The sequence below is a fragment of the Rhea americana genome, unplaced genomic scaffold, assembly GCF_003343005.1.
Source record: "Rhea americana isolate MKP2758 unplaced genomic scaffold, rheAme1 scaffold_36, whole genome shotgun sequence".
In the NCBI taxonomy this organism is placed as follows: Eukaryota; Metazoa; Chordata; class Aves; order Rheiformes; family Rheidae; genus Rhea; species Rhea americana.
Genome location: NW_028186490.1, coordinates 5265095 through 5286742, shown reverse-complemented (window position 1 = coordinate 5286742; position 21648 = coordinate 5265095). Strand labels below are relative to the sequence as shown.

At 41.5% G+C, this 21648-nt stretch overlaps 1 protein-coding gene across 7 annotated transcripts in view; it reads right to left on the bottom strand.

The window, feature by feature from the left end:
• Window positions 1–21648, bottom strand: part of ZMIZ1 (zinc finger MIZ-type containing 1) — a 342873-nt gene that overhangs the window by 3994 nt on the left and 317231 nt on the right. For 4 of the 7 annotated variants that reach the window (XM_085312311.1, XM_085312313.1, XM_085312312.1 and 1 more), the window contains 10 exons: window positions 19771–19945; window positions 18293–18479; window positions 14850–15060; window positions 13582–13687; window positions 12874–13034; window positions 12516–12583; window positions 10505–10573; window positions 9724–9971; window positions 6526–6689; window positions 401–649 (listed from right to left, as the gene is read on the bottom strand). In XM_085312311.1, coding sequence (XP_085168437.1) covers window positions 401–649; window positions 6526–6689; window positions 9724–9971; window positions 10505–10573; window positions 12516–12583; window positions 12874–13034; window positions 13582–13687; window positions 14850–15060; window positions 18293–18479; window positions 19771–19945 — 1638 coding nt within the window. The remainder of the gene's footprint in view (window positions 1–400; window positions 650–6525; window positions 6690–9723; window positions 9972–10504; window positions 10574–12515; window positions 12584–12873; window positions 13035–13581; window positions 13688–14849; window positions 15061–18292; window positions 18480–19770; window positions 19946–21648) is intronic. The other 3 variants (XM_085312314.1, XM_085312317.1, XM_085312315.1) reach the window with 2 other exon arrangements.

Here is a 21648-nt window from a genome sequence, read left to right as displayed (position 1 = left end):
GGGGCAGCGGCGCTGGCGGCCGGCCCCGGGGCAGCGCGTTCCTCCTCCTGTCCAGGCACTGAGGCGACTTCGGGGGCACGGGCCCGGTCCCCTGTCCGAGGGCGAGGGCGCCGGGGGGAGAGGCAGCGAATCCCCCCAGCTCCGACGCCTGGACCGCTGTCCTGAGCGGCGCCTGCCTCCGCGTCGGACAGCGCGCGCGTCGTGCCGCCGCTCGAGCGGCGAGGTTTCACAGCAAGCCAGGAGCGCCCGGCCACCTCGGCCGCAGCGCCGGCGTCTACGTACCAAAGCGTGGGGCGATGGCGTGTGCTGAGCGAGCGGCTCCCGGCCCCGCTCCCCGCCCTCCCGCCGCGGTGGGAAGCGCACGCTACGGCAGGCAGATGACGGTATGACGCAGACTTACATCCAGCGAGGGCTCCGGCATGTCAGGCGCTCCCTGTCCACCAGCCTGACCCTCTAAGGCTGARGAGGGATTAAAGGTCAGGTCACTGTGTGGATGGTTGCTAGAAGCGGCCGGGGGCGGCGGCCGGGGCTGCTGTGCAGGAGGCCCGCTGTGATGTAATGGCTGCCCTGACTGGCTGCTGGGGTGAGGGACGTGCAAACCTTGCTGCATGGAACTATGGGACTGATCAGTGCTGCCAGGATGAGGGATCTGCGGAGGAGGAAAAAAGCAGGAAAAGAAAGTGAGGCCACAAGGTACAGTGCTCGAGGTGCCTGACGCTGTAACGGCATGTTAAAAAAGAAACGGATCAAACAAATCGAAAAAGGAAACCAAACGGAAAAAAAATACAAAGCGCAATCGGAAACGAAAACTCCATATCCCAACGCCAGAGGAAACGCTCCGGCTCTTGGAAGGTTATTTGCAAGGGGGAGATAAACGCGCTGGGTTTGTGCTGGCGGTTGCTTCCCTGTGATGTGGGAAACGGCACTTAAAGATKCAGGATAACAAACCCCAAACGGGGAAGGAGGCTTACGGTGCTGCTGGACGTTAGCGAGGCAGCTGTCTTTTCCCCTGAAAAACTCCACGAACGACTGGAGAATTTGCAGAATAACGATCCCYGCGCCGGGGAACCGATTAACCGAGCAAAGGCGTGATTTCTGCCCGGATTCCTTATCGAGCAGCTTTCCTGACGCTGCAGCCTGTTCTCGTTCCAGATCATTGCAAACATCCAGCAAACCCCCCCCCCCCCTTTTTTTTCCCCTCGGTTGGTGGGGGGAGAATGTAACATCTCTTGTGAGGGCAGAAGATTTTCCTAGCCGATATCCACGGGTTCAGATGACAGAAAATCATCAGGTGCCCCCGTTAGGGAGCTCCTCACCCACCAGCAGAGCTGCCAGAGGCGACCGCGCACCTGCCGGCAAAGCAAAACACACTGGCTTAAAGTGGGCAAAGACCGCGCAGAGAGCGCACTCCTACTGCACATTCCCACCCGGGACAGGCCAGGTGCTCTAGCAAACCACATGAGGTTAGACTTGGTGGTTTTTATGTTTTCTGTGGGGAATAAACCACCAAACCAAATGCATCTCCCAARGCCCATTACGGAAGGAGGAGGGGGAAAATCTTTCTCACATTACAGAGAAGCAACAGAAACGCACAAGCCRAATTCTTCCTTCTGCTACATGTCACCTCTAGTGCTGGTGTGTTCTTTGGAACTTGACTTTGGTGCCATGAGAAAGAAGTATATGAACGTTTTAGAATCAGTTGTCTCATGTTAATTGGGTATATGGAGAAGCAAAAAATGTAAACATTTTTTGAGGAATGCTACACATTGCCACAAAGTGGAGCTGAAATAAAAGAACAGATACATACAACAACAGCATGAAATTCATCCAGCCAAGCCAACAGAAACCAGCAAAATGCTATGTCAGCATTCACCCTTTCATATCACAGCAAATTGCAAGGTTATTTTAATCTTAACCTTCCATTGTGGCAAGTAAAAGGGAGGTTATTACAAAGCTTTATTAAAATGTTTCCAAAAAGTTAAAAAAAAAAAAAAAATCATAGAAACAGGCATTTAAAAAAAATCACCTCTGCACACTTCTGAAGACTGAATATTGATACATTGGGACACTCATTCTCAATTTTATGGAGGTCCTTTGAAATAGTTTGCTAGAATGAAGGTTGGTGAAAATGAGCAGGATTCTGTCTTTAACAGTGTACTCAGGCCTCTTTCCCATGYGAGAGTTTAAAAGAACTGTTAAAGGTACTGATGCACTATTCTCTCCATCACGGTCACAGTTTTACTACTTAAAAGGTATTATATAACATCACTGCTGTTACTTTAGGGGAAAACTTGTACAAAATCTGCCCATAAACCACACTTTAATGTAAATGAATCTACAACCTAGAAACTTTGCAAATGTACAGGTCAAAGTGGACAATTAGTTTACGTCTGTCCAAACTGTTTTCCTGTGCTGTTTCCTTCTCCATTCATCGAGGACATGTGCAACAAAGTGTGGAAATTAAGAAGGCTTAACAATAATAAAAAGTAACAAGCAATTTAAGACAGTGTTGATAAATCAGGAAAAGTTTCCAAAAAGCTAGGATTATCTCAGAAAGTCTCAATTTCTCTCCAAATATACAAAGCATAAGTCATGCTATATGTTTATAAAACATGATTATTTAAACCAAGAGGCAGTCATAAGTTCTCAGACATGCTTCAGAACAGATAAACAGGTTAGAAATTTTATATATGTATAGTATATATATGTATAAATACAAACATATAAACCCCCCATATTTAAATATCGATACATATATTTTGTCAGTCCGGCAGTATCTTGGGCCCTGGGATAACCGCTGGATATTATTTGTCATAATACTGAGGRATATCAGTCTTAAACAGTCACTGTAGGTTCTAAATCCATCTTTCTTAATACCTATTCATCCAAGACCATGTACTCCACTAGTCCACCTGTGAGAAAGCAAAATGCTCAGGAGTTTAACATTTTTTCTATTTGCGTTCAGCTAACTTATGGTAAGTTCACAGCGGTGCAGCAACATACAATCTGGGCATCTTCAGCTCATGTCTGCAAATCCCATCATTTTATTTTAAAAACACTAACCCACATTATATATGCAAAGTCTAATAAAGTTGCCCTTGTTTATACAGCAAAGTAATTCCAGAGATTCTTTTTTTAAGAGCGTAAACTTTGGCACTCTTAAAACATTTACAATCTGTAAAAGAAAAGTTTATAGCAGAAGCACCTATATTTCCAGTTTATTAGCACAAACCAGCACAACTCTTTATAAGCCTAGGAGTGACTTGCAGGAGTGCTGAGATGCATCCGCGTAGAGCAAGGGGACTTGCCAGCTGAAGACAATATTCCTTTGATCTCAGGAGAAAGTTGATAGTGGAAAAAAGATCAGCAGGTTAAGTCAATTGTTTATACCTCACTTCACTACTGAGGTTACGGTTTTACCGGCTCTGCCCGCTGCGCTGGCCGGCAGGACCACGAGAGAGGCCGTCCTGCCCTGCCGCCGTTCTCAGCCACTCGCTCCCATCCGTGCCCTTGTCACCAGGCGCGCTCTTGCAGATGTGTAGTAAACTGAATTGGGGAACCGATATGGATCAAAGCTAAACATTTGTTTTGTTTGCTGGATTAGTTTTCAACCACATCAGTACCCTGATCCAGATCACTTCATGGCTGCAATAACACTTGTGTTGGTGTAGGAGAGAGGAAAAGTGAAAATAAAAAAAAAAGGGTGATGACATCTTTTTACAGCAGTACCAGCTCATACCAGCTTAACATGTATACGAAACTATGGCCTGACCATTCAACGCTCARTCATGTACCACCTCTTACACTCTCTTTAGTGATACGCTAGGAATACCCGTGAATTCATCTTTGCTTGAAACCTGTTTGCAATTCCTGAAAATAAAAATGATGCGATTGCAGCAGCTATCTTGCGGCACTTTTACACTGACATAGAAGCACCTGTTCTGCAGTTCTCAGAACACTTTACGCTGGGGAAGGTGGTATTACCTCTCTTCTAGCCACATGTCAAATCTTGAATTTTTCTTCTTCCTACAGGAGTGGAGCACCAGTGCTGACAGAAGACAGTTCCAACAGCCCAGTCCCTGTTACCAGGATCAGACTAGCTACATCTGACAAACGGACCTGCATCTCTTGGAGTGACCTACAGAGCATGGCTGGGGTGATCAACTTTCTCTGTCTACCTTTATGTGAAGGCCACCACATAAATCTTCACAATGGGAAAATAAGCAATTTCCTCAGCAGCATTCAACACCAGTCAGGTTCAGCTAGAGACAGGCCACTGGTCTAAACAGATCAAATGTCTGTTCTTGACTGACCCTATAAACATGAAATGGTCAAAGTGAACAGTAGATGAAAACAAAATACGCCTTAAATGCATAGAGACAGAAAACTAGACAGAGCACAGCCAATCTCTTAAAATTACAGTTCAATTAGGCAGTGTGATTTATAGTTACTTTAATATAAAGATGCCTGTCTGAAGACATTCAGTTATGCAATTTAAGAAATGTGTTAAAGTCATGCTTTTCTCAAAAAGCAGTAATTTTAAAGCTGCATTTCCTGAGTGTCTGCTACAGGCAGCTAATTTTTTGAGGGAGAAGAAAGGAAGATGATAAAAAGGAAAGAGGAAAGCAGAGACTTTATAGTACTAAAATAGCTATATTAAGGCACTAAAAGTCCTTCAAACACACCCTAAAGACTTTCTGGCCACATTCACAAGGTCAATCCAATTCCTTTGTGGTAATAGGCCTGGAAACTGATCCTTATTAGAGAAAATTAACCATTGACATAAACTAGGTGGAGGCTGCTTTAGTGACACTTGCCTTTTCTAAAGAGCAYGCCTTGCATATCATGGTAGAGGAAGGTGAAAAATTGAGACAAGGGTTTACTTCAATTGCCAGCTATCATAAGCAAGTATCAGACCTACCACAGATTGTCCCAGAGAACCAAAAATCTACTAACATTTGTTCCACGATCCCCTTACAGTTCTGCAACATGCAGAGCCTTGGGAAACTTTTGCCCTTGTTATTATCTGTAAGCCGTATAATTTACAGAAAGCCGCAAGATCTTTACTTTCACTTTCAACCACTTCAGAAATTTCACTGGGGTAACTACACTAGCAAAGGTGGAGTAGTTAATGCTGATGAAGTCAGTTGGTAATCCTGCCTTAGSACCTCTTTTAAGAGTATTTTGTAACGGGAGGCAAAGAAGAATTCCCTGTGGCTTTGATTCAAAGGAAAGCAGCTTTGCATGGATGATGCAGGTTGGTAGCAGCTCCCCTCAGTACGATACTCCAACACTACACAGTCGGTTCTGATGCAGGTAATTCCGACTGCTCGTTATGGTTGGGTGCGTGGAATTTGCCAAAGTAAAACTAAGCATACAGCACGCTTGTACTGTTGTTTATTAGCCTGTAACATGGTAAAGTCATTAAGATTTCTGGACGCTTCCTTTGCAGACAGTCTTCTGTTACTTGGGATCTCTCCAAGCTATTCTAAGAACTCCCTCTCTGCTCCCCTCCTRTTTCTCACCATCCTTCTTGGAAAACCCACTGCCAGCTAGAGGAGACATTGACAGAGCAGGCTTGTGCTAAGCATCTGCYACCACATTTCCTCATTACATTCTGAATTTGTACTTTCTAGTACTCACTAAAGACATGGCACAACTGACTTGTCAAGGTAAACATTCTTCCTGTGCAATAACAGCACACTATAGAGCCCTTCCCTGTAACTTAAATGAATATAAAAGGATATATATACACCCATGCACACACCACACACAGAGTTAAAACAGATGACTAGCCAAGCCTAAGACCTAAATGCTGCTGGTAGCTTTCCTATTGCCTTAGTTGCTGCAGGACTGTATTTTCTCGATATAAAGTTCTGTATGTAAAACTCAGTGCTCTGAGCAAGCTGCCTTTCCAATGCACAATTCTGCCTCTCCATTTAGGATCTGAGGAGTCTCCATTTTTCAGTCGCCTACTCTCAGAGCAGTGGCAGCAGCTCTCCTAGAAAGCTGCAGTTTGCCCCGTTACCAACACCTTAAAGGTACCTGCGATTCTGCCTGGGGAGAATTCTCCCTCAAAATGTTTTGACGCAAATGTTGCCCTAAGGGACAAAGCCAGGCAASATACCGTCCCTGCTTTGAAGTCAGCTAGTGTCTTGCTATAACAAGCTCTCTGTTGAGGAAGGATGTTCGCAGACCCTGTTGGTCTAGAGAATTATGTCTATTTTTTTTAGGTGTTAGAGCAAAGCACGATTAACACAAGAGCCAAAGAGCCACGTTGTCTTTCAGCTAAACAAGCTTAAACGACAATTCAAAACGATCAGAAATGCTTCTCCACACGCTCCAAAATGCCACAAACTGAAAATGGCACTTCTGACTCTACTTCTCAGGACTACTGCATTTCAAGTACTGCCAAAGTTAGGAATCCACAGAAGATAAGAGCAATTCACAAGCAAGGCCCTCCAGTCGGGCAAGTGCTCTCTATCCCCGCAAAGAAAAATCGACATCCTTAGCACCGTTACTTACAGATTCCTGCATGGGGTGACTGAGAGGTTTGTCAAGAGCTGCCATGCTGCTGGGCATGTCTGGGGGATGTGACAGCTGTGGCCCATGCATGAAGTCATTCATAGACGTTCCACCAGGATTCCCATGYGGAAAATCAAAATTGCCATGACCTTGGTAACTGTTGCCTAAAAGAGAAACAGACACTGCTGTGAAAGAAAYCCTTCGTTTCCTGACATTGATCTCGCAGAGTATCTTTCAAAAACTGTGCAGTATGACACCCTCCCTGCACAGCATTAGACCAGTGCAGCGCGCGAGGGTAGCCCGAGCGCTGAACACGACGACGTGGCACTCCACTGCTGGAGCGAACTGGAGGAACAGGGAGGAAAAACTGGCACTCGGCTTTCAAATTCTGGGTACTGTCAAGACTATAAGGAGTCCATCATAGTCATTCACGCACATTATGTAACTGCTTGAAAACTGCTGTCAYTTTGAAAAACTACTGAGTCACCAAAATTAACTTAAGCAAGATGAGAAGTCAAAGGGATATTAAATTCTACGGAATATTTGCATCTGGAGGTATCTCAGTGCAAGTACGACTGACTGCCCAAGTCCAAAATCATACGTAGGGCACCTGAATTCCTTTCATATACACTCAGCACTTCCATACACTCAGTAGCTTCATTGAATTGCTTCAGTTCTTGATGAAACTAATTGGCAGATCAGGAAGTTGCCACAGTACCAGTTCATACCACAGCATCTGTTTTACCTCCTCCTCTTCAATGTAAACATGCAGCTTCCATTTAGATAATGCAGAGGAGGTCTCCATGCCTAATTGAAGTCTGTGATATAATTCTTCTTGTTCTCACAAAACTTAATAAAATTCACTCGGAYGTCTGGAAGCAGAACAATGACAGTCCCTATAGGGAACACATCTATTCTTCTGATTTTCAGTGTTACAAACTCACTGCCTGTAGCCAGTCTTTCAGAATGCGGACAGGCAAATTCCTAAAAGAAAGTCAGTGAGCTTATGAAACCGGTTTAACTTCAGCCTGAGACCAAAGCATGAAAATTCTACGCCAATTTGGAATAAATAGTCTGGATTAAACCCTCAAACATTTACTACTCAGTAACAAGTCTGAAGACCTCTACTTATCTGCAGGACAAGCATTGTATGAACACGATCAGTATGTTTTATGTTTCTTATCACCTCAGCCCAGTGACCGTCACCTTAATTCTAAAGCAAGCAATTTATCAGAGTACAGGGAATGTCTCTCCATATTCTTTTCTGTTCGGGTCCCTCTGTCAACACTTCCAACTGAGAGGACAACTCTGGTGGTTTATTTGGTACAAAYAGTAAAAATTGAAATGAAGGCACTGAGTCTTCATATAAGCCCCCAAATGGATGATAYTGAGCTCTGAAATAATAGAATAGCTTTGGAGCTTGCACGGAGAGCCCGCAGTTTGTCAGCCGAAGTAGAACAGCTTTAAATGCTCAAGTCAAGAAGGGACTTTGTCAAACTGAARTATCTGCATCACTTACTTTTCAGCACAGCTCATCTTAAGTAGAAGTTYAATCTCAGAGGAATAGGAGTCATTAGCCATGCAACAGTATTTCTCAAAGAAGTCAGGACTTTGATCTATCATGTAAATATGGTAGAGCCTTTCTAATTCTCACTTTGTTAATCTGCAAATGGATAAGTCTCGCAGAACGTAACTGGTCCTGGAAAGATTTAATAGCAGGCAGCTACAGTAAAGTCTTCTATTACTAAGTATTTGTTTTATTTACAAATTATATTTCTGTATGCTTACTGTTACACTCAAATAAACAAACATACACCACACATGTCAAGGCAGTAGTAATAATAATAGTATTTTGTTCTAGAGTGCTTCTAATCAKAGGACATTACATAATTCTAAGTTTCATTGCACATCTTGGTGGAGAACGAAGATGCAAGCAGTATGSCCAGGGAGAGACAGACCTGTAAAGACATTTAGGATAATCTGGTGCCCTGTGGGGATATGCCTGTAGCAGGAGGAGGAGTGTGAGTTTCAGCTGGCATCGACGAGTCGGGAGTCCAGGGAGCAATGACTGCCTCTGCTACAGGACCTACAGGGGAGGCTGGGAAATAACAGTCTAGGCAGTAATTGCTAAACMACCCCTAACCTCCAATTTACATGACTACTGTGTCCACTTCTGAGTAAAAGGTATGGTGAAGATCATAAAGAATAGACAGCTCTATTCTCATGTTCTGACTGCACTTCACTCCTACTAAACGAGTGAAAAATTTGTGATTCAGTGCTCTTGGCTTTGTTATAGTAATCATTCATCTGTTTGAAAACCTAAAAAGTTTTATCATCTGTCATCAGTTTTGCAGTCATTGGAGTAAATTAACCATATTTTGCATGCAATCTATATTTTTCTTCAAACGCCTGCAAAAAGCACATATATCACCTTGTAATCAATTTGGGGATTCTGATGGTGTGAACAGTTGGTCTTTTCTCAGAGCTGAACTGAGTCATATCAGATTACTTGCAAAAGGAACAGTCTCTGGTTTCATCTCCTTAGAATTGTCACTGTAATTTAGTTACTCACAATATACCAGCCATTGGAAAAGATATTTCCACTGCCTGTATTTAGTTCAATGTTTCCCAAACTGGGAACATGTGGCAGAAGAACTCAAAGGTCATTTTCCAATGCAAAGGTGTTAGCAAAGCAGAGAAGGGCTCTTAAAAAGTCATCCACATTCAGAGTGGCCTACAATAACTCCTAATGTCACCACCTAGCCACTGGYGAAGCTTACTTGCCCAAGCCATTAAGAGGACTAAAAGGTCAGGTTCTCTACTTTATAACCACTGCAGTACCAGGAGCCTTCACTTGAATCAGASGGGAACAGAAGGAAAATGGACAGAAAAAAATGAGGAAAGATGTATACTGTGGCAGGCCACAAATATATAAGGTAACATAAAATGTCTATTGATTTGGGGGCTGCATAGCAATACATATGACAATCACCTATTTACTTATTCAAAGACATTTTCCTCTAAACAGATGAATCTTAAGTGAAAGGACTGATGCAGAATTTCAGAACTGCAGCTGTATACATTTTGCTTTCCATGTAAATCACTAGGAGAAGGGCATTGATGTACCTGAATCTCATGGCTGACTGAACCAATGGTTTCTAGAATAACTACCTAGGCACMCAAAACTGTAAAACTAACCTTGGTTACCATAGTCATTGGAGTTGTTGCCTCCTGGAGGAGGTGGGAGGGATGGGTAGGGTGAAGGGCCAGGACCCAAAGCTGCAATCATCTCCATCACATTTGGCATGATCATCTGGCTTGGACTCATGGTTTTAAATCTTTTAGAGGGAATGCCATCGGGGTCATCTTTGATGTGAATGTCTGACTTTATAGGAACTGGCCTCCAACTGCAAGTTGGATCAATGGTAACTTCTTCAAACTCCGAGCTGTAAAATAACATGACAATTTTAAAGCATTAATTGTTCTCTTTTTGGTATCACTTCCGCTGAAATTGCCATAAGAAAGTGCATGGTAGCAAATGTTTCCCATTTGCACTAGTATAATACAACCTCAACATCTTTCCATCCTGCAGTGTGTGCTGAAAGCAGGTTTGAGAAAGCATGCTTTGRGAGTGTATTTCTGTGTGTAACCACACACGTAGAGTAACAATAATGAAATCCAAACATGCGGTGTGCCACATGTTAATCAGAGGGACTTCTTATAAATACGAGAAAACAATTAATTCACTCATCCCATTCTTCCCCCTGCTTCATTGATGAGGCTGTCATCAAGATATGATCCAAACAAGATCTGTTAACAAGTAGATGGAAACTTACTTCACTAGCTCCACCAAGGAGCCATTAWATAGTACACTCAAGTTCTATCACCGAGACCTACTTTGGCTCAACTGTCTCAGTACTCATTCATGTACCTCCCAGATACTTTGTATTGGATATCAGCAATGAATAAATTCACTTACTTTTGTATAGCATTCAAAATACCCCACATATACTGGTCAACCTCCAAGCCCTCCAGCAGAGCAGTTTTACTAGAAAGGAAAAAAAAATGTTAGACTATCTTTGTAAGTGTAGAAGTAAAGAGGGATGGAAGAATGATAGGTTAGTGCTGAAATCAGCAGACTGGCAACCACCAACTTACTATCCCTAACACATAATTTAGGAATGATTTGGGGCAAATGGTTTTAGTTCTGTATTTCCATTACTAGGACAATAGCTTTCTACATCAAGAAGATGAGAGAATGATATATTTATTAGTATCTGTGCACAAGCTGTGCACACCTTTTAAATTTTTGCTTTTATCAAAATATATTTGGGACTTAAAGTATTTTCAAAAATAGCAGATTTCTCCCGTGAGCAACAGGTAGCATGAACATTTTTTTTTAATTGAATCCTTGTTTTTTTGAGCCACATAGTAATAGGGTTCAAAATAATTAGGTATTATAGTTTTTTATTTAGTACCAGCACAGGTAGGAGCAGAACAAAAACAAACCAAAAGCAATTTAGTTGCRTAGGCACTTAAGTCTGAATTTAGGTGCTCAAACTAACAGAAATGGGACAAAAACTTTGGCCAGACTGCAGAAATTAAGAAGCAACTAGTGCTTTTAAGGCATCCAATTCTTATGATATTTTAATGCAAGCTCAGAAGATTGTAAAAGTTCAGATAGTTCAGTAAATCATCTGTACTTTAGGACAGCTATCAATCATGGGAGGGCCTCAAAAGAAGTTTGTCTGAAGCCTGTGATGTCCACAGAAGCASTTATCCTGGACAATCCCCACCTACTTAGAGCTAACACTGCCTGACACAGCAAAGGTTGAATGAGAGACCTGCAGAGATGGAAGCACAAACTGCTACAGCTTAACTCAAGCGTAAGAGCGCTGGCTCTTCAGCTTTAGGCTCAAGAGCACTGTTGCAGCTGAGGTTGCAACAAACTCACAACTCTGTGGACTGGGCACAGTAGCTGACAAACACTCAACTGACTTACAAATGTTCTGTGATTTTCTCTATCCAGTTAACTGTAAGAGCGGGCAGTCTGTAACCACTTAGAAGCTTTTTGTTCCGTTTCTTCTGAAGTGTATTAGCCCTCTGGTCAAAACAGAAGCTGGCAAGTATGCCAGAGTATCCCTCTTTCCCTTCAAGTTAGCACTCCAAATGCTTATACATTCGCAATTTCTCAGAAACCTTTAYCTTTTTAAAATCAACCTTATTCTTAATGAGAATGCCCCCCACTTTCTGCTCTTACTTTAATTTGCACTTGATACTGACTTTGACCTTGGAGGATCCAACTTCATTTCCTACCTAATTACTAATCAGGCAACTAATGTTGCAGTCTCCAAAATTCCCGCTCTCCTTTAACTTCACCATTAACTGCATATCTATATGGCCTGAAGAGCAGTACCTGAGATAGAATTATTTGGCATCCTTATACCACCAGGTTCAGCYAGATGCTGAACATTTTAACACCTACATACTGAAATTCAGTAATTTGTACTTCACAACATGAAAACCACACAAAAGTAATCCTAGAATATACTAGCAGCTCTTCCACCACGGCATGTTGTCTCATGGCTACTTATGCTCTTAACTTAAAGGAAGACAACCTCCTAAGTCATTAGTTTATGAAGATACCTGTCTTGTCAATATAATTTTAGAGCTCCTTTTGAATTCTACCCAACCCATTGATAGCCTGTACCGAGAACTGTCAGATTRTGTATATCATGAAAAAACATCTCCTGTTGTTCATTTTAAAATTTCCAAAAATTCAGAATGCTCCCTTAATTCATGCAATATGGCAAGAATTCTCATTGGACTTCCTTATGACATAAAGTAAATGTAATAAATTCATCTTCTGATTTCCTAGCACTTCCTTTCTTTCCTCCAAATAAATTATCTTGCTTCATAACTTTACCAGTATCATCTGATTTTGATTAAATCCTCTACAACTGCATTTCATATAGTATCTTTGCACTTACTTGCATACTGGACACCTCCAAGTTCCTCTTTCACAGTTCAGTTGCAAGTAAGATTCCAGATCAAAGCACTATGTGGTCAGAAATAAAAAAAGAGAAGAAGAAGAAATCAAGTAAAAATACTRTATTAGCTGAATCAGTTTGACCAGAGTAAACTACCTGCAATGAAAAAAAGGCTACTAATACCAAAAACTAAGCCAAACAGCTTACTTTTTCCCAGTACATTAAAAAAAAAAAATAGTAGTTAGGCAGGCTGATAGACACAGAAAAAAMCATTCCATTAGGCTACAATAACCAAGCAAAAGGTACTGTAACAAACCACGGCTRAGGGCATAGTGCCAGGTCGCTGACATCTACTCACCTGCACGTGCTTGCAATCATGACCCCTTGCTGGGAGCTGAATCCGCCGGAATGTGATCGGACATTTCAGAGACACTTTAATAGCAGTCTGCTCTACTCCATCCTCCCCATTTAGTGTCGCATTGCCTGAGGAAGCTGCCACACTGCTGAAGTTCCTCTTTACTGTTTAGAAAGAAGGGGTGTATACATGTGAGGAAACACATGTGCACTGGAAATTCTAATGCAGAAATCTGAAAGACCAACACTTCAACCTTTAAGGGCCAAATTAAATGACAMCATATCCATTTAGGTTTATTTCATGTTTTTAGAACATTCTCCTGTACGTACAAAATACCACACACTATATCCTCAACCAACTGCCATACAAGAACTTGAAGCAGGGCTGAATGAACAGATAAGAATATTTCTACACAGTAGGAGTTCTGAGTAAATGAAATACAAATATATGGGAAAAGCCAGGGAGATTCTCTTGGAATGGGAAAGTCCTCATTAGGAAGCTTGTGTCCCTGGTTACTTTGTCACCCCACCAAAACAGGTCTCAGTATTTGAGTATACCAAGGATTTAATACAAGAACATGATCTTCTGGAAATTCCTGACAGGTGCAGTTTGAAGTTTTCAGTAAATAAGCATGTATTGCGTAGAAATAGCTTATCACAACTGAATGCAGGCATTCTAGAAAGTCGGTGCACACACAGAATGAGAACTCACTCTTAGTGATACAATGTTCTGCTGGGAGGAGGCGTTTTTTTAGTAGACCTTGAAGTACGGAACGAACTGATGGCCGGTGTACTAACTGCAACACGAACAAGTGTGACTGAAAGAAAATGCATTTCGTTACTAAGAGAACCGAACACACAAGGTAAATATACTACTGAATGGAACTGCATCCTTCCCTTGCACGTGTGACTTTGGAAGAGTTTAATGCATAAACATGAAAGTTGATTCTACTCTGCTGAGTGCATACTGCCTTAGGGATATTCTGAAAGCTGCACAGTACTTTGTTCCAGGTTGCAGGAGTGTAAAACACTTATCACTGACTATACTGGCTTTAAAAAAAGGAAAGATTTTCTGCATGTCCCTACCCCTTGATATTCAGAGTATACAAGRCTGATGCATTCATCTCTGGTATGAGGGTTTATTCTTAAATCCCTGTATCTGCTGACATGATCTAGCCCACCTGCCTGCCCTCAAACTATGTTGGAAGTTGCACAAACAATTTGCTGTTAATGTATCTGGAACTCACGGAACCATCTTCCCCATCACTGAGTAGTAAGAGCTCATTGTGGATTCACAGGATGCTRCCTCTGCTCTTAGCCACCAGATAAATGATGTTACATAGAAAGAGTCAGTGTGAAGTAAAGCAAAGTGGGTGGATGGTTTCCTGTCAAAGTGCCTCCTCACACTGTGACCTTGGGAGATGTAGCAGCTTGCTTTCTTGTCAGCGACAACAGAACAGTCGAAATCTCAGACTGTAATGTGTTTAACTGTCTGCACTGTAACCACMATAATTGTTCCTGAGAGCGAGCAAACTGTGGAAAAGGAGAAAGGGGAAAGTTCACCACCACCGATGGTGAAGAAGCTACTGTGTTAAACTAATCACAGTGTGATACTCTAAGCAAATAAAATTAATCAAAGCTATTACTGCACAAGTGCCTGCATCACARTAATCTACTTTTATATTAATATTTTTTAGTTACTTTTTTACACAAATACTAAATAGGCAGGAGATCAATATTCTTTCCTGCCCTAGACCATGGGTCTTTTCAGACACATTGGAAGGATGGCACTAAATTCTGCAATAATTCTGCAGCAAAAATTTCAGTATTAGCACTCTGTGTCATCATCATCAAACAAGCACCTTGCCAGAAAGATGGATGGAAAAAAGGGAGAGGAAGGCTCCCTCATTTATGGCAACATTTGCAAACTGTACTGAACAGCAGTGTCAGCATCAGCAGCTGTGAGCTCAATGTACTTACACAACAACATGCTGTGACTGTAATTTGAATCGTGTTTCTTCCTGGCTGGCAGACATGCTTTAGGTGCAGAGGTTTATGAGATGTCTTGTTGTCACCACGTTCGATGGTAAGTGGGGTTGCATTAACGCTGACCTGGACTGAAGCTGGCCAGTTTGTGTTCATTTGTCTGTCTTCATGGTGATAGCACTTGAACTGTAGTTCCAAGTCAGACCTGTACAACAACCGATACATCTTTCTTCAATTTTTATTCCATATTGCAGAGAGAGGTCTTTTAGATGTTAGGAATATTTTTTCTGATCAATCAGATTATTCTTCTGGAATTACTGACAATWAAAGATATAACATACTTTCTTCATAAAAAAAAAAGCAGCAAGTCATGATGAATTAATGACCCAAATATACCCGAACACATTACAAAATTATTAATAATGTTTTACACTTATAAAGGACTTTCCAAGTAAACATCTCAAACCACTTTGCAAAAACAGACTGTGGAATGCTTCTGCAGAAAGAAAAATGTTAACATCAACCAGGCCTTTCAGTGTGTTACAGCTGAGAACCAAGAAGTGATATACCGCAGCAGTTTGCATTGAAAGATTGTGGATCCTTCGCTACTTCAGAGCATTTAAAACAGAGACTGAACAAACACTTTCCAGGAATAATAAAGGTACAGCTGTTTCTGCCTTCAAACAGGTGAATTGACTAAGATAAATTGACCCCTATTTCTCACATCCTACATTTCTGTAATTCCAGGGCTAACATAGCTGTGAACTAAATCTCCCCAATTTAGAGTTTCTTTCAGAGCATGATTTCTTATACTAAATTGCACACACTATTATCTCCTTAAAAATTAGGCTCATACTGCCTACACTATTATCTCCTTAAAAATTAGGCTTATACTGCCTACAAGAAAGGGAGAGGCTGAGATTTAAGTTAATCATAAATTAAGTGGATAGACAGTATGACTTCAGTGTCATACATATGTATTAACAACAAATAATTTGAAAAAGAAATTTAGAAGGACATAAAGAATTGAACTGAAATGTTGGGATTCTGCTGTTCATGACAGTAAAAGATAGTTGAAATGTTCTGCCCAGTTTCCATTTTTAATGCTTGAAAACTTAGGTGCCCATTTCTTTACTTTGCCTGAAGGAAAAGATCTTCATAAGATCCATGAGGAACCGCTCATTCAGGAGATCATCACCTTAACTGCCATTTTCCTTACTGAAAAGTTTTGACTTAATGTTGTCTTTTCTACATTCAAAAACATGTTGCCTCTAATGTGAAAGCCAAACAGATTAAAAGCATTCCTGAGCACTCTTGGGAGGTCTGCTGAAAGCCACAGCGAGGACGGAGATCAGGTGCCCCTCGTGCTCTCAGGCGCAAGGCTCTACAGTGCCGGGTCACCAGTGACTGAGCTGTGCTAACACTGAACCGGTTTCAAGGCAACATTATTCCTGCCTTCCATCTTCTCTTTCTCGTAACCATGAAGACTTCCCAATGGGGAGAAAAATAGCTGTGTCGCTATTCATTAAGTGTGTACAAGTGAAAGGTTTTGCCCAATATTTTAACTGGCAGAAAAATATTCAAAATTGGCTCCACTCCATCATTCGCTATAAAAACCAAATCCATCCACACATGTGACTGATCATTTTTTTTGGAATCCATCCAGCCTTGAGGTAAATTTGAAATGACTTCATTACAGGACCATCCCTACTCCTACCATTAACAGGCTTTCCAAAACAGCAGACCTGAACACAATCTACCTATGAGTCTTCATTAAAGTAAGTTTAAATAAAAGATCGTGTGTTTGGTGAGCTAAGGAAAAAAGAAAGAACAGATATTTAGAAACAGCCTCATGCCTCAGTGCAGCACTATAAATCTACTGAATGAGCMAGCACAATCCCCAGTAGTGATTACTTATTAATAAGAACCAGCAAATAACTGCCAAAACTCCCTGTGCTGCGAGTCCTCAATGATAATGAAATGCAAGTAAGAATAACTGACCTCAGAGTAAGGTGTTAATTATTAGATGTGGCCTGCTTGGAACCTCTCTCCCTCCTAACCCCCCGGCCACCCCACGCTGGGAAGGCGCCGCGGCAGCGAACGGCTCCTGGGTCATGCCTCACGCCTCGGCTCCCAGCAGCTGGGGCTGGGAGCTGAACCGCCGCTCTGCCCCTCGCTCCCGACGTGCCACCCCAACACAAGTCTCAAACGAATTCCAGTGAACAGGATCTTCTTCCTGCTTCCTAGCTTGGAAAAAAGCTTAAGATACAAGTTGTCGGTCCTACTACTGGTTTTAAAGAACAAGGGGTATGTGATCCAGGCTCAAAGAGGAACTGAATGGGAGGCGGCGTAGTCGCAAATGTGCTGAAGACACAAGGTTCTACCGGCTCAGCTGTGACACCTGCAAGGCAATCTCCATACAAGAAAATGGAAACTATCTAATTTCCACAATGCACAGAGACAGCTCCAAACAGTACAATCAGCAAACAGGGTAACACTGGGATACGTTCTCAGAAAAACAGAATGAGAAAACAAAGTTATTCAGTGGTAGTTGAAAACTTAAAAAAAAAAAAGAAAAAAAAAGAAAAAAAAAAAAAATCAAGGCTCTGGCTGTGATTTGACCTAAAGTCATTCCACAAACATGAAGAAGTCAGCACATAACCTGGAATCACTTAGGCTAATCTGAATTAAATACAATAAAGTATCACCTAGAAAAACTACTTCTGTGCTGAAATGTAGTACTTACTACATTTACATTATTTACATTTACATTATTACAGTAAGTAAAAAGCAGGAGACTTTGTTGGGGAAAGCTGTGCCCTGTCTTTCTGAACCATACTTACTCGTGGAGTTAGAAATTTAGGAAGCTAGTTTCCAAAGGTTGAAAGTATCTAAGCACTTACATTTCCAAATAGTTTTCCCAAGCCTCTGAATTAGGTCCTTTTTTAGTGTGTCATTTTTCATTATCACATACTTTGTATCATTTAATTTCAGCAGAAACTGTAATGGCCCTACCTAGCTTCTCCTTCAGTTAGAGTTTCACAGGTCACAAAGCATCTAGGATTTCAAAGTCCACAAACTGAAGTTTATACTGGTGTCAGCTATGCATGTTCCTCATCCTTTTACCAAGGCAGAAGTGAAGGAACAATTACTTTCCAGGCAGAAAATTCTTTTGCAACAATAATTACAATTATTTTCCAGACTGCATGCAGTATGCTATCAGCAATGAGACACAACATAAATCAGGAAGCATATTGTAATGCATTCTCTTTGGGAAGTGGCAGGTGGGAATATCCACGAGTTTAATTAAAGTGATCTTCTTCTATCTAGGCCACATTTCTTTAAGCGAAWTTCACAACAGACCGAAATGAAGTTCATCTGGTCTGTCATTTTTCCATTACYGACACACGACTTCCTCGCAGCAAGACTGAACTCACCTCCACATCAGTGTTTGATGAACAGTTGGCCGTAAGTGAAAGACATGGTTACTGACTGCCAGGTTGTGCTCCAGCCGGAAGGGCTCTAATACAACACCATCTCTCACGGGAAACGTCAGACGCAGCTCATCGTTGTGGTTGGCTGGGATCGAAGAGGGAGAGAAAGCGTGAACTTTCCCTTTAGCATCTGCAGTGCAATAATAATGTGTGTATTTATACAGAATAGTAACAAATGACATAGTGATCTGCTACTGGGTTTAACTCAGCAGGTTCACACAAACAAAAAGAAAATCACAAGTAACTACATTATTTAATTTATACAAGTGACAAGGCTCAAGCTGATAGCTATGGCAACCCCCCGTCTTCTATTTCCCCACTCTTAATAGCAGGACCCTAGCATTCTGGACCACAGACATAAACCAGGCCTGACAAGAACTTGTTTTTTATTGCTGGGTAAGTCCAGTGTCCAGGGCTGCTCTGTTAGCAGAAGACTGAGAGCAGAGCTCTTAATTAGGGCCAGCTGTGGTGACACTTAGCTATTTTTCTGYTCTGAACTGGGACAGGAATGCCCAACCAGTTTCAGCTGCTTCATTAGCTGAAACTATTCAACGACCAATGACCAAATATTCAATTACTATTTAATCTTATAACATGAGGTTTTATAATATTTATCTTACAGCTCATCTATGAGGGCCAAATATCTTTAAATGCTACATTCTTGCACAAATAATATTGGAGGTCACCTTCCTCTACTTCATCTTTTAGCTCTCCTGAACTCCAAACATCAGTTGTAAAGTGCTAATGCWGCAGAGGACCTTCTATAGAAAATATATGGGTTCTCCCAACTCTCTAGTAAATGATATCTCCTATTGTTCATCAGTCATTTCAAAACCTCAAACATCTTCTGCCAGAGAGATCTTGTTATTCCTGCTTTGTTCCTAGCCAAATTTAGCTGTGAGGTTGAGTGGCTTTGAAAGGAACATATATCAATTTTTGGCATACTACTGAATATTCTTAAGAAGTCTGTATGGAACACAATAGAGGCACTGTTATAAATATTCACATTCTTTGCTATTTTGCAGTAATGTTCAATGAATGGCTTTGCCCTTGAGCAAAATATACCACAATGGAAGTTTATACAATAAACAAGCCTACCAAGCACACATAAAGCAACTCAAAATTAAGTGTTTTATCCTCAGGAAGCATATCAAARGAATGCTTCAGCAGTAAAATCCTTACAAGTTTAACTTTGAAGAACTTTTCTGATACGCTGTTTTAGGAGTGGAGAGGGGATAGTAATCTTTCTCTTTTCTGCTCACCCACTCTGGGGAGCCTGTGCTGGTGGCTGGGCCATGCCACCTAGTACTTAACAGTCTGAGCCTCCCCAGAGCAGCAATCACACCTTGCTTCCAGACTCTGAAATGTATTTGGCATAGAACKGAGTAAATGTCTAAGGGGGCATTCTGTTTGCTACTCACTTGGAGGTGGTGGTAAAGCATTGATATTTGGCTTAATGTCAGGTGGGAATGGTGGTTTGACATCCTGGTTAGGTGACAGATATGGAGGAATATTGCTCCCTGGAGTCATAGGTGGCGTGGGGTTTCCTGGAACAGGTGAATGAGGGTAATTTGCCACAGGTACAGGCCTTGATGGCTAGAAAATAAATAACATCACATTRTTACTACAGTTGGAAAAATAAGAGTAACAAGCCTCGTGAACTGTACTGCTACGAAATACTGAAGACTGCAAGTTACGTAGGGGTGCCCCTGTCTCTGGAAGGATGAGAAACCACAGAATGCCCCCATGAGGTCTTCAGGGAAGAAGACTAGCACAGTGAAGCAGGAACTGAAACCAGCAGACCAGGCAGTTTAACTCAAGCAATGGCTAGATAGAGGCAAGGCTGCTAAAGAGCTTACTGCGATCCACTGAACCTTCTCCTTCTAAAACAAACCAACCATTCCCTTCAGTCTCTCCACACCTCTGCAACTCATGCAGCCCTGTGTATCTCTTCGTCTTCCTCTCAAAATAGCCCCACTGCAAAAAAAGCCTAYGTGAATGAAAAACAAAACCCAAAGACACACAAACAGAATGTCTGTGGTCTTTTTACGTCCACCTCTCCTTTTCTCTGCCTCTGTCCAACTCATCTGCTCAGAATGAAAGCTCCATAGGTCAGGAGATATCTTTTATTCTCTGCACCTACAAAGAGCAATTTCTCTTTTTTCTTATTTTGCTGCTGAGTAAAATAAACCAAGATAAAAAATATTGTTAATTATAAATAGCAGTCACAATATTAAAACACCACTGGTTTCGTTTCTTGCAATTAAGGGGAAGGTTGCAGGTAACAGAATAAACTGATAATGATGATGTCAATTAAGTGATATTAAATGGAATGGCAACTGCATGGTATGTACTTGTAAGAGCTGCTCTACCATCAGCCCACAGGCATCAGAACGTCAGAAGATCAAATCTTTACAGGCAGCCCAAAGTATCTGGGCTTCAGATCTGATTCTGCATCTAAAAGCTGCACTGCTTTGCTGAGGGTACTAAAAAGTACAGAAGAAGAGAGCTATATTCTGAAATCTTAAGAGTATTTATGTTCCCCATTATCTTTGCTTTTTTCTTTAACACATACAGTTTCCATCCCTGCAATCTGTATGGTCCAAAGATTCAGGTCCTGTCCACGGCAAAATGGAATTTTGACCCTAGCCTGGACAATTTCCCTTCTTGACTAGGTCTCTTGTTTCCTCATTGCTTCCAGCATAGTCTATATTTGAATGTGAAATTTGGGATATTGTTGAAAGACCAAAGATTCCTTGTTAGAAGTATTCTTAAAATCCAACTAAAATAAACACATGTAAAATGTATTAAAAAAATCCATCATTTTAAAACTTCAGAGACATCTTCTACCATTTTAGCATAAGTGGCTGCATTAGAATTACAGTGGCTGAGGATCTGTCTCCTTGTCATGGTCTGTCTGACAGTGCACTGCAAAAGCTGCTCCAATGCAACAAGTATTCCCTTGGGTAGATCAGTGGGCAGCCTGGTTGCAAACAGAACAGATGCTGTATATTAAATTGGGTTTTTGCTCTTTTTTCAATGCTTTTTTTCCTCTGTGTAAATCACACTAAAACAATTCAGTTTCAAGACTAATGTGCACCTTAGATTCTTTCAGCCTAGTTTCAAAAACAATGCAATCCAAAGATTTTAACAGCTAACATTTTAAGAGCAGGTCACACCCATTGATGCTACTCCCAATTTTTATACTCACTGGAGTATCTGTGTGCAAAAGATGCCCTCACGCCAAACAAAGATGTCAGACCTCAGCAGGTCCCCAGTACAGACTCAATTTGGAGAAT